Below are 13,623 nucleotides of genomic sequence, written 5' to 3' on the forward strand. Positions count from 1 at the left end.
TTTCTATTTTAATTTCATTGTGGTTGGAGAATACTCTCTATGGTTTTGTTTCACTTGTTTAAATTTTTTGAGGTTTTTGAATTAAAATTTTTTTAATTGCCCAGAACTCAGTCTATTTTAGTATATGTTCCATGGGCATTTGAAAAGAATGTATTGCTGTTGTTGGGCAAATTATCCTATAAATGTCTACCAGATCCTGTTGGTTGATGATATTGCCGAGTTCTGTATCCTTGCTGATTTTGTTTGCCAAATCTTGAGAGACAGATATTGAGGTCTCCAACTATAAATGTAGATTTCTCTATTCGCCTTTCAGTTCAATTTTTGCTTCACACATTTTGCAGCTCTGTTTTTTGATGCAATTAGAATTGTTATGTCACGGGAGGGGAGAGGGGCTGAAGGTTGAGCTGATTACTAATGGCCAGTAATTTAATCAATAATGCCTCCAAAATGACGCTTCTATAAATCCCAAAAGGACAGGGTTGGGAGAGCTTCTGGGTTACTGAATACATCCATGGGCTGGGAGTGTGGTGCACCCCAAGTTCCACAAGACTTGTGCTCAGGACCCTTCTGAACCTTGCCTTATGTATTTCTTCATGTGGCTGTTCATCTGTACCCTTCATAATATCCTTTATAATAAGCCAGTATATGTAAGTATTTCCCTGAGTTCTGTGAGCCATTCCAGCAAATGACTGAACTTGATGAGGGAGTGAGTCATGGGAAATGCCCATTTATAGACTCTCCATCAGAAATACTGGATGCCTGGACTTGTGATTGGCATCCGAAGTGGGGACAATCTTGTGAGACTGAGCCTTTAACTGTGGGATATGAGTCTGCCTCCGGATACTGTCAGAATTGAATTAAATTATGAGATACCTAGCTTGTTTTGGAGAACAGGTTGATGTGAGGCAAAACGCTACACATCTGGTCACAGATGTGTTCTGTGTTGAATGAATGCGTGTCGTATTTTTTCCCCTAGATCATAGCATGTGATTGCTTAAAATCACTTCTTGCATAGACTAAGGGCACACAGAAGACAAAGGTTACTTATGTTTTTCTCAGATATATTAACAAATAGTAACCACAGAGGAAAAAGGAAAATGATTTTGCTCTGGATTTAAACAGTAGGGCCAAATAAGTAATTTATGGGGTAGAAAAGCAATTCTTTCTAATAATGTTATTTTTCATAAATGACTAACAACTTTTGGTCTACAAAATTTTGCCAATGTACTCCATTCTACTAAGTTCTTATCAATATTGTTTAGGCAATTTGGATGCCCATTGTGGATCCCTGGCTAATTTACAAGTGTAGTAAACAAAATCCTAGACTCAAAACCAGAGGAGTTTAAGCTCCTAAAAAGTTCATAATAAAAATACTTCATTTTTATTTTTTAAATCTGTTACAGGAACTATTATTTAGAAAATTAACGACTCCTCTGTAATGTAACTCTCTAATAATGTTTGGCCATTCAGGTTTTGCTAGGAAATGGAGTAAGACAACAGAGTAATGGGTAAGAATGATAATCTATCTGTAAGCAACAGGATAGTTGGGCCAGGCCTTTACTAAATAATATTAATTTATGGTGTTGTTGTTGTCTCTCTCTGGTGGTAGTTTTCCAACTTTTCTGATCACAGCCCACAATAAAAACTACACCATATGTTATTACCCAGTGTGAAAACACACACACACACAGACACACACAAACTAAATAAAAATTTCATGAAACAATACTTTACTATTTGCGATGTACTCTGATCAATGTATTGTTTTCTATTGTTCTCTTTTATTCTATTAAGTAAAATACCCTAAAACCTACTACATTAATTTTATGACCCGCTAATGGGTAGTGAGTGACTCTCAGCTGCTCTAGGAGAAAACCAAGGCTGCAGTTTCCAAAATACATAAATGTAGTCATCGTCTTCCTACAGTGGAACATTCTCTGCTGATGGGGTAGGATGGGATGGAAGGTATGGTTTAATCAAGTAATGTTTCTTTGGAGTTCAACATGCTTAATATTTAAACTGGGAATTCTCATCCTTTAAAATTTGGGGCAGGGTTTCATGATGGCACCCCCTTAGTCAATTAAATTAAGTGCTACTTCCCTGCTTAGAATACATTTTTATGCATGAAATACAGCACGTTTGAAATATTTTAAAAGCTTTTTCTTAAAAAGCAATATATATTTAGTAAACAAAAATGCGAACAAATATATAAAATCCAAAACCCAAGACATAATCATGGTAACATATGTTACTTTGTTTATATATTTGTCCTACACACAGACACACTTAAAAATCACACACATACAATTTGCATTCCCATGACCAAGAGATAATTGTGGTAACATTTTATGCATCATTTTGTTTAGATATTTTTCCTATACACAGACAAACTTAAAATAATACACATACAATTTGGATTTTACATGCAGATATGTCTTCCTCCAACTATTATAAACATCAAAAGTTATCTTAAAATATTTTGTAGGCTGGAGAAGATTATAAAATGAGATAATTTATTATATCTCTATTTATACACATTTAGATTTTGTTCAAGTTTGTGAGTGCTTTTTATTTTTGTTTAGAGTGTTCTGCCATGAAAATTTATGCATTCATTTGATTTATGCACTCAACTGCATTTATTTTTACCTTAGATATTTTTTCATTTCCTTTTATGCCTACAAATTCCCTCCTAATTTCTACTCCAATCTAGAGACAGGTAAATATTAGATATAGTAAGAATAAATCCAATGTTCCATTACTGTTTTGGGGTAGATTTTAAAAAATCATGCTAAGTAAATATTGTTCCATTCACTTAAAAAAATAGTAATGGGTAGTGAATATTACTGAATGGAGTTCAATACCAGGTGCCAATGCCTAGTTTGCAGTATAAGTTTGGTGAAAATTTTGCTGACTGAATCAACAATCATATTTTTGTTTGTTTGTTTTTGAGATGGAGTTTTGCTCTTGTCACCCACCTGGAGTGCAATGGCATGATCTCAGCTTACTGCAACCTCTGCCTTCTGGTTCAAGTGAACCCTCAGCCTCCCGAAGTAGCTGGGACTACAGGCATGCGCCACCACCCCTGGCTAATTTTTTTTGTATTTTTAGTAGAGACGGGGTTTCACCATTTTGGCCAGGCTGGTCTCAAACTCCTGACCTCAGGTGATCTGCCCACCTTGGCCTCCCAAAGTACTGGAATTACAGGCATGGGCCACTGAACCCAGCCCATCTTTTTAAAACAATGAAAAAGAACTGAAAACTAGTCAACAGTTATAGAAATGTACAAAGTGGAAAGTGAATCTCTTGAAATTGTGTTCCTCAAGATAAATGTTAATTTAGTGTTTATCCTTCCAGATTTTTTTCTATGAAGTGAGAATTATTTTTTTATTTTATTATTTATTTATTTATTTACTTTTTTCGAGACAATCTTACTCCTTCACCAAGGCTGGAGTGCAGTGGTGTGATCTCAGTTTACTGCAACCTCTACCTCCCGGGTCCAAGCGATTCTCATGCCTCAGTCTCCTGAGTAGCTGGAATTACAGGTGACTGCCACCACGCACAGCTTTTGTATTTTTAGTGGAAATGGGGCTTTGCCATGTTGGCCAGGCTGGTCTTGAACTCCTGACCTCAAGTGAACCACCTGCCTTGGCCTCCCAAAGTGGTGGGATTACAGGCATGAGCACCTGGCCTGAATTATTCATTTAACTGCACACAAATATATGTAAATAGATGTTTACTGTTGTATTGTTGTATTATATAGTAAAACAAAAAATAGAGGATTGGCTAGAGTAGCTATTGTATCTTTATACAAAATAGCCCCCAAAGAAATCAAGATTATCTGTATGAACAGACATGGAGAGATGTACACAATATATTATTATACGAAAAAAAAAAGAAAAAGAAAGTATTTTAAAAATTGATGCACTGCTATAACAATTAAGAGATTTTCCCATTTTAAACCATCAGTGCATTCCTTAGATAATCATCTACTTGATTATGTTAAGTAGGCAATTCTTTAAAAATACAGACAAATTTAAGTTGTTAGTTTTTAGATAGGATTTTCACTGATATCCCACCAGTGAACTTAGTTTTTGGTTTTGAGTATTCTCGCTCTGCCTGAGTTATACTAGCTTCATGAAATGTAATAAATAACTTCATCTTGTTGTCCTGTATTCTGGAACATCTTACCTAGCACTGAAATCATCTGCATCTTCAAAATTAAAAGAATTAACTGATAAAACCAGCTGGTCCCAGAGCCTTTTTTGTAAAGGTTTAATATGTACATGAATTAAAAACATAAAGAAGTAATTTGTTCAAATTATCGATATCCTTATTTATCTTGAACTACACTGATAGTGGTATATTAAAGTATAATTGTGGCCGGGCGCGGTGGCTCACGCCTGAAATCCCAGCACTTTGGGAGGCCGAGGTGGGTGGATCACGAGGTCAGGAGATCGAGATCATCCTGGCTCACACAGGTGAAACCTCATCTCTACTAAAAATACAAAAAATTAGCCAGGCGTAGTGGTGGGCGCCTGTGGTACCAGCTGCTCGGGAGGCTGACGCAGGAGAATGGCATGAACTCGGGAGGTGGAGCTTGCAGTGAGCCGAGATCGCGCCACTGCAATCCAGCCTGGGCGACAGAGCGAGACTGCGTCTCAAAAAAAAGAAAAAAGTGAAATTGTGTTTGTCAATTTCTCCTTGAATATTGAAAAAAAACAATTGTTATATGGAATGTTTCTGTGCTGAAGCAAGCAGTACAACTGAGACTCTTAAATGTGTGCAATTAGCTAAAAAAGTAAACTCACTCTGGGGTATATTTGATTTAGTAAGGCCATTACATAACATGGCAATGTTCATATAATGAGTTCTTCCTTTTTTTTTTTTGGCCAAAAAAATAGAGGGGTGACAGCAACTCTGCTTATACTTCTTCATGGTTACAACTCTAAACATCTTAAAAGAAGCATATTCGGATTCCTTTTCTTATTTAGATAACTAAAATTATCACTGTTGTATTTACTGTAATTTGGATCTAACCTCAGTCAGCCATCTGTTAAAAGCAGACATCCTTTGCTCAATCTTATTTCTTTTTTGTCTTAACTGCATTTGCCTTTATTATTTATTTAAATGTATAACCAGATTTTTTCTTTATAACAATTTATCAAAAAAAAAAAAAACCCTCTCTCTATATTCCAGCTTCTATTCTACATATAAACAAACCAGTAGTAGTTTATATTATAGTATTAATTGGATTCTTAATTTTTACTTCTTCTAAGATGAACTTAATTAACTAATTTGCACTTCACTCTCTGACCAAGAAAACACAAGTAATTTCACCCAATCTCTCTGCTACTTCAACTAAAAAATAAGGATAATGAGTTGGCTCCACTGTAATAGGGATCTATGAAGAATTGAAAGTGAACATTTTTTGTCATAAGAACCTTTTATAATCTACCAATGTAAGTCTATGGAAAGACTAAGTATAATGAAAGTGAAGATTTTTTTTAAGGAGTGTGAAAACATAATTTTTTCCACCAGTTTACCTTGCCAATATATTGACTGCAGAAGTTTTTATACATTATGGACATACATTATTGTATCTGGTCTTACCTGATCCATTTTTCAGATACCCATTTGCATCAACAGTTGTATACATGATATAAGGTCCAGGTTGATTCACTCCAAAGGGCTGCAGTAGAAAAAAAAAAATAGTTAAGGCTTGGAAAGTAAGTGAATTATTGGAAGTTTCAGGTAAATCTCTTTAAAAGCAAAAAATTCTTACACAGATGACAGTTTCCTAAAGACCCCTTCCATAAACAGATAGCACATCAAAAGAAAGCCTGTTGTTTCCTAGGATCTTAGTGGTAAAAAATAATACACAAACAAAAAGAAAACCTGATTAGTAGAAAATTCTTAAGACTTTAAATGATTTAATAGTTGCATTTATTTAGTTCATTATTTAACTGGGTATTTCTAAGATCAAATATTCTGTTGAATATAGCATTGCTTTTTCCCTCCAGGGAGGGATTGGACATGGTTTACATTTTCCCACTAAAATATCAACATAAATAAAATCCATCCACAATAATTACAATAGAATAAAAAACACTGATGATTAGTTCTACCACATTTAAACTCCTGCACATTTAGAGAATACATTATTTTTCATTTAAGAAAAATCTGATGGATTGACAGTGCCTCGATGACAATGGTGAGATTTATCTCTATTTCCTATTTCTGGAACATTCCTCAAACCTTGAATAAAATGACATACTCCTTCTCTTTAGAAACCAAGGCTAATTAAATAGAACATAAAGAAACCAAGGATTGCAATGGACGTCCTAAGATGACAGAATGTTTAAGAAATGCTTTAAGTTCTTTTGAATATTTTTCACAGCATCAAAATTCTACTGATCTTCCCAGAAAAGTACAGAAAAGTTAATAATGACATTTAGATGGGCTACTGATGCTTTAAAAATGATTTTTCTCCAGGATGATAAGAAGTAATATGATTTCATCAACATCACAATTGCCTGACTGATATTTTAAGATCTTTAGAAGTCCATATGCTTCCAATGGCTATGAGAAAATAGGTTGCTATAAGGATGGAATTACTCATAAGACATTGCTAATTGATTAGATGATTCATGAATAAATCACACAAATATGCAAAATAAACTTATTAAGAAACATTTTTATGTGGAAAGATGAATATTACACTTTGTACTACACACTACTTTCATGAGAGAATTAGCAAAATGTATCTACATTCTTATTTTGCAGATGGGCAAGGAAAAGCATTGTTCTCTCTCCTATGTGTATTCAGTTAAAAAAAATCAGGTCAGCATGTGTCTGATAGAGTCCTAAAGCTGAAGTTCACCTATCATCATGAGCCAGTCATTCTGATATTTGAAGACAAGGTCTACTGATCTAGTTCCTCTACACAGTGGTTCTCAAAGCATGTTACAGGGAAACCATGGGGGTCCCAGAACACCTTCAGAAGGTCACATTAGGTAAAAACTATTTTCATAATAATACTAAGACATCATTTGCATTTTACACAGTGTTAACATTTGTACTAATAGAGCAAAAGCAAAGATGTGGGTAATTAGCAGTGGCACCAAACAACGGATATTCAGACTTGGGTATTTAGCTAATATTTTCTTGAAAATGGACAAAGTGAGTCTATCACTTTCAGAAAACCAAATAAAATGATAAAATTTGAGCTTCTAAGTGAATACTGTAATTTTGAAAAACTTGCATCTGCCACTGTGAGCCTGATATCTTCCCAATACTTAAGAAACTTATGATGCAATCAGTGGTAATATTAACAAATATTATTTAAAAATATTGTACAATAAAATGTGTTAACATGAGGAATATCTGCATAACTCAGTAAACCAAAATTTCCAAAATTATCAATGCATGACAGTACAAAACCATTCATGGGTGTAAGATCCATCTAAAGTGCAAGGTAGACAAATACATCTTAGTATAACAGAGTAGTGTAGAATCACTTCTGGAATGGTTAGTAAGGACCTCAAAAAAATCTGCTCCTCAATAAAAGCAATGAGAATACTGGCAGAAAGTTGTTGAAATCAACTTTTTCAGAACTTCGCAAAAATCCAAGGAGCACTGATTTAAGAAAAATGCTGAATTTTGGTAAGAACAATTATCTCTGTTGTGTTTTAAATTGCCTTATTTCCATGCCTCTCTCCCCAGCACTGAAGTAGCCTTGAAAACCAACAGCTTTGCAACTAAGGTAGCTATGAAAATGAAGAGCCTACCAGGTACTGGAGGGGGCAGAACAGGTTTAGAGATATCTATTCCCCGAGAAATGTCACTATATGACCTTCCGGAAGCTCCCTGAAAAGCTCTATTCTCAGGGTGTGTCTTTTTTTAATGGACTGAGAGCTTGCTCTGTGTGAACAAGCTCCATCACTGTAAAGTTTCTTGAAAAGAATCATCAGCAATTGTTTAACATTGCAGTTGCCTGAGGCAGTGATTATCAGCTGGGGTTAATGAAAGGTTGACCAAATCTTAAAAGGAAAAATGGAAATGAGATATTCACAGGGGACTCTAAAAAGCTCTGACTTATTTCTGGGAATCTAGAAGTTCATGAACATATGCAGCACTATGTTCGTGCCCCAGAAAGACTGGAGAAGGGCCTGACCTCTCATTTAAGGAAATATCTGGCCATCACGGCTGGCCATTAAGCTGAGTAGCAACTTCAGTGGCCACACACAACGAAGAATGAAGACTACAGTATTAGTCTGGGAAAGTTACTGAACAAACAGCAATAAGAGCAAAAACCACAAACCCAGGCAATGGGAGAAATCTGGGAAGATTTCTGGAGTTGACATATAGTTAAAAATGTCCAGTTTTCAATAAAAAAATTTATGACATGCAAAGACACAGTATGGCTCATACATCGGAGAAAAAAAAACAGTCAAAATAACTGCCTCCAAGGAAGCATAGATGTTAGAGATTTATTAGGCAAAGACTTTAAATCTGCTATAATAAACATGTTCACCAGTCTGGGCAATATGGGGAGGCCTTGTCTCCATGAAAAGTTAAAAAAATTAGCTGGGCATGGTAGCAAGTGTCTGTGGTCCCAGCTACTCAGGAGGCTGAGGTGGGAGGATTGCTTGAGCCTGGGAGGTTGAGGCTGTAGTGAGCCATGACTGCACCACTGCACTCTAGCCTGGGCAACACAGTGAGTCCCTGTCAAAAAAGAAAAGATTGTTCAAACAATTAAAGGAAAGGAAATCATGTCTAAATAACTGAAGAAAATTATGAGAACACTGTCTCACCACAGTATCAATAAAGAGAAATCACAAAATAGAACAAAACTGAAATTCTACAGTACAATAACTGAAATGAAAAATTAACTAGCAAGGCTCAATAGATTTAAACTGGCAGAAGAAATAATCAGCAAAATTGAAGACATGTCAAATTCATATTATCTAGTCTGAAGGACAGAAAAAAAGGGAATAAAAAAATGAACAGAGCCTCTGAGACATATGGAGCACCATTAAGAATACCATCAATAATGGGAGTCCCAGAAGAGAGGAAAGAGGTAGAAATAATGTGAAGCAATAATGGCTAAAACCACCTAAATTTAATGCAACATTAACCTGTACACCCAAAAAGCTCAATGAACGCCAAGTAGGGTAAACTCAAAGAGATCCACGCCAAGATACATCACAGTCAAACCCTACCTATCATATCATAGTTAACATTTTGAAAGCCAAAGAGTGAATGTTGAAAGCAGCAAGAGACAAGCAATTCATCATGGACAAGGTATCCTCAGAAGGAGTAACAGCTCAATTCTCATCAGAAACCCAGGAGGCTAGAAGGTAATAGGATGACAAATTCAAAGTGTTAAAAGAAAAAGACTGTCAGCTAAGAAGTCTAAAATCCAGCAAAAATATCCCTCAAAAATGAACAGGAAATTAACATATTGCCAGATAAAACCGGAAGGAACTTGTTATTAGCACACCTGACTTGTAGGAAATACTAAAGGGAATTCTGGCTGATCTGAAAGGACACTAGACAGTAACCTGAATCCACACAAATAAATAAAGAGTACTGTTAACTGTAAATATTCTGTGAAGACAAAGTTGGGGGGAAAAAAAAAGGAACTGTAGGTAAATATGGTATAAATACATTTTTGTCAGCAGCTCTTTTCTCCTACCTGATATAAAAAGACTATTGCTTGAAACAGTAATTCTAAAACCATCTCGTTGGTCTCATAATGCTTGAAGATGTAATTTGTATGACAATAATAGTACAAATTGAGATATGTTAGAGCAAAGTTTTTATAAGCTACTAAAACTAAGCTGGAATTAATATGAACTAGATTGTTTCTAAGTTACGATGTTAATTGTAATCCTGAGAGCAACTACTAACAAAATAACTTTTTGTGTGTGTATGTGAGACCGAGTCTCGTTCTGTTACCCAGGCTGGAGTGCAGCAGCTCGACCTCGGCTCACTGCAACCTCCATCTCCTGGATTCAAGCAATTCTTCTGCCTCAGCCTCCCGAATAACTGAGACTACAGGTGCGTGAGACCATGCCCAGCTAATTTTTTTTGCATTTTTGGTAGAGATGGGATTTCACCATATTGGCCAGGCTGGTCTCGTACTCCCAACCTCGTGATCTGCCTGCCTCAGCCTCCCAACCAAAGTGCTGGGATTACACGCATGAGCCACTGCGCCCGGCCCAAAATAACTTTTTAAAAAGACAGCGAGGCTGGGTGTGGTCTCTACCAAAAATACAAAAATTAGCCGGGCACGGTGGCACATGCCTGTAGTCCCAGCTACTCAGGAGGCTGAAGCAAGAGAATCACTTGAGCCCAGGAGGTGGAGGTTGCAGCAAGCCTAGGTCACGCCACTGTACTCCAGCCTGGGCAACAGAGTGAGACTCCATCTCAAAATAAATAAACAATAAATAAATAAAATAAAATATAAAAATAGAGTGAAAGAAACAACAAAAGAATTAAAATCATATCCTAGAAAATGCATAGTATAAAAGGATGCAGTAATGGTGGTATTGAGGAACCAAGAAAATATGACATATAGAAAACAAACAAATGACAGCCATAATCTGCCTTATCACTAATTTCATTTAATATAAATGAGTTAAATGCTCCTATCAAAAAGGCAAAGATTAACCAAATGGATAGAACAATATAACGAACTATATTCCACCTACGTTATACACACGTTAGATTCATAGACAACACATAGGCTGAAAGTAAAAGCATGGAAAGGTATACCATGGAAAAGAAACCCAATGAGAAACGGAATGCCTATACTGATATCAGACCAAATACACCTTAACTAAATACAAATTGTTTCTAGACACAATAAAAGACATTGTATAATGATAAAAGGGTCAATCCATCAAGAAGACATAACAATTATATACATAATATATACATAACATAAGCATGTATGCACCTAACCAGCAGAGCTCCAAAGAATTTGAGGGAGAAACAGATAATTCAACAATAATAGTTGAAAACTTCAGTATACTCGTTTTAATAATGGATAGAAAAACCAGATAGAGGATCAACAGGAAAAAAGAAGATGTGAACAACGCTGTAAACCAACTAGACCTAACAGACATGTAGAGAACACTGCATCCAACTCTGGCAGAGTACATATTCTTCTCAAACACACATGGAGTGTTCTCCAGGAGGGACCTGGAGAACATAAAACAAGCTTTATGTTTTATGGTATGCTAGACCATAAAACAAGCTTTAGTAGATATAAAAACATTGAAATTGTACAAATGATATTCTCTGATTACAACAGAATTAGAAATCAACAACAGAAGGAAATATGTGAAAATTAAACAACATTTTAATAAACAAATACCAATGAGTACCATAACAAAGTAGGAACAACTCATTGATAAAGTTTCAAAATCCACATTGCAATCAACCTTAAGAAACTTGTCACTTGATGACTTTTTGGTATATATTGATTATCTGAATAGGATATGAAAACACTCCCTTTTATTTTTTTATTTTTGAGGCGGAGTCTCACTCTGTCACCCAGGCTGGAGTGCAGTGGCGCAACCTTGGCTCACTGGAAGCTCCGCCTCCCGTGTTCAGGCCATTCTGCTGCCTCAGCCTCCCGAGTAGCTGAGACTACAGGTGCCCGCCACCACACCTGGATAATTTTTTTGCATTTTAAGTAGAGACTTGGTTTCACCATGTTAGCCAGGATGGTCTTGATCTCCTGACCTCATGATCCACCCGCCTCGGCCTCCCAAAGTGCTGGGATTACAGGTGTGAGCCCCCACACCCGGCCCAACACTCCCTTTTCTATTACCATAGTTATGTGAGGCTGAATTTTTTCCCTCTATTTCAACCAAGGCAACATACCACAAAAATCTGAATGTAAAAGGAGATAAGGGAACATGCTATCTTCTATTACACTAAGCATTAAAGAGATTTGTAATAACATAAAGCAATGCCTCTCTTTTCCCTAATATTTTAATATGAAAAATACAGTGTTTTAAAAAATAAAATAGGTTATGTTAATATAATGGGTTATCTTTTAAAAACAGTATCATTTAAAATTATTTCAGTTTTAATTTCAAATAAAGTAATGTCAGTAGATGTATCTCACATAAAGAAAAGCTCTTTGGGGTCCATAGACCAAGAAGTTTGAGAATTGCTCTTCAACACCATCTGTATAATGAACAATTTAATTCCCAATTTCCTTTCCCAACTGAAATGATAAAACTGATACCTGGACCTATAAGTCTTTTGGTTTCTTTTTTTTTTTAATTATACTTTAAGTTCTAGGGTACATGTGCATAACGTGCAGGTTTGTTACATATGTATACATGTGCCATGTTGGTGTGCTGCACCCATCAACTCGTCAGCACCCATCAATTCATCATTTATATCAGGTATAACTCCCTAATGCGATCCCTCCCCCCTCCCCCCTCCCCATGATAGGCCCCAGTGTGTGATGTTCCCCTTCCCGAGTCCAAGTGAGCTCATTGTTCAGTTCCCACCTATGAGTGAGAACATGCGGTGTTTGGTTTTCTCTTCTTGTGATAGTTTGCTAAGAATGATGGTTTCCAGCTGCATCCATATCCCTACAAAGGACGCAAACTCATCCTTTTTTATGGCTGCATAGTATTCCATGGTGTATATGTGCCACATTTTCTTAATCCAGTCTGTCACTGATGGACATTTGGGTTGATTCCAAGTCTTTGCTATTGTGAATAGTGCCGCAATAAACATACGTGTGCATGTGTCTTTGTAGTAGCATAATTTATAGTCCTTTGGGTATATACCCAGTAGTGGAATGGCTGGGTCATATGGTACATCTAGTTCTAGATCCTTGAGGAATCGCCATACTGTTCTCCATAATGGTTGAACTAGTTTACAATCCCACCAACAGTGTAAAAGTGTTCCTATTTCTCCACATCCTCTCCAACACCTGTTGTTTCCTGATTTTTTAATGATTGCCATTCTAACTGGTGTGAGATGGTATCTCATTGTGGTTTTGATTTGCATTTCTCTGATGGCGAGTGATGATGAGCATTTTTTCATGTGTCTGTTGGCTGTATGAATGTCTTCTTTTGAGAAATGTCTGTTCATATCCTTTCCCCACTTTTTGATGGGGTTGTTTGTTTTTTTCTTGTATATTTGTTTGAGTTCTTTGTAGATTCTGGAAATTAGCCCTTTGTCAGATGAGTAGATTGCAAAAATTTTCTCCCATTCTATAGGTTGCCTGTTCACTCTGATGGTAGTTTCTTTTGCTGTGCAGAAGCTCTTTAGTTTAATTAGATCCCATTTGTCAATTTTGGCTTTTGCTGCCGTTGCTTTTGGTGTTTTAGACATGAAGTCCTTGCCCATGCCTATGTCCTGAATGGTACTACCTAGATTTTCTTCTAGGGTTTTTATGGTATTAGGTCTAACATTTAAGTCTCTAATCCATCTTGAATTAATCTTCGTATAAGGAGTAAGGAAAGGATCCAGTTTCAGCTTTCTACTTATGGCTAGCCAATTTTCCCAGCACCATTTATTAAATAGGGAATCCTTTCCCCATTTCTTGTTTTTGTCAGGTTTGTCAAAGATCAGATGGTTGTAGAT

The 13,623-nt window shown here is 36.2% G+C and overlaps 1 protein-coding gene across 1 annotated transcript in view; it reads right to left on the reverse strand.

Annotated features, from left to right (window-relative positions):
- Positions 1-13,623, reverse strand: part of ITFG1 (integrin alpha FG-GAP repeat containing 1) — a 277,510-nt gene that overhangs the window by 50,225 nt on the left and 213,662 nt on the right. The window contains exon 14 of the mRNA XM_023189598.1: positions 5,611-5,689. Coding sequence (XP_023045366.1) covers positions 5,611-5,689 — 79 coding nt within the window. The remainder of the gene's footprint in view (positions 1-5,610; positions 5,690-13,623) is intronic.

The sequence above is a fragment of the Piliocolobus tephrosceles genome, chromosome 17 (genome assembly GCF_002776525.5).
Source record: "Piliocolobus tephrosceles isolate RC106 chromosome 17, ASM277652v3, whole genome shotgun sequence".
Classification (NCBI taxonomy): domain Eukaryota; kingdom Metazoa; phylum Chordata; class Mammalia; order Primates; family Cercopithecidae; genus Piliocolobus; species Piliocolobus tephrosceles.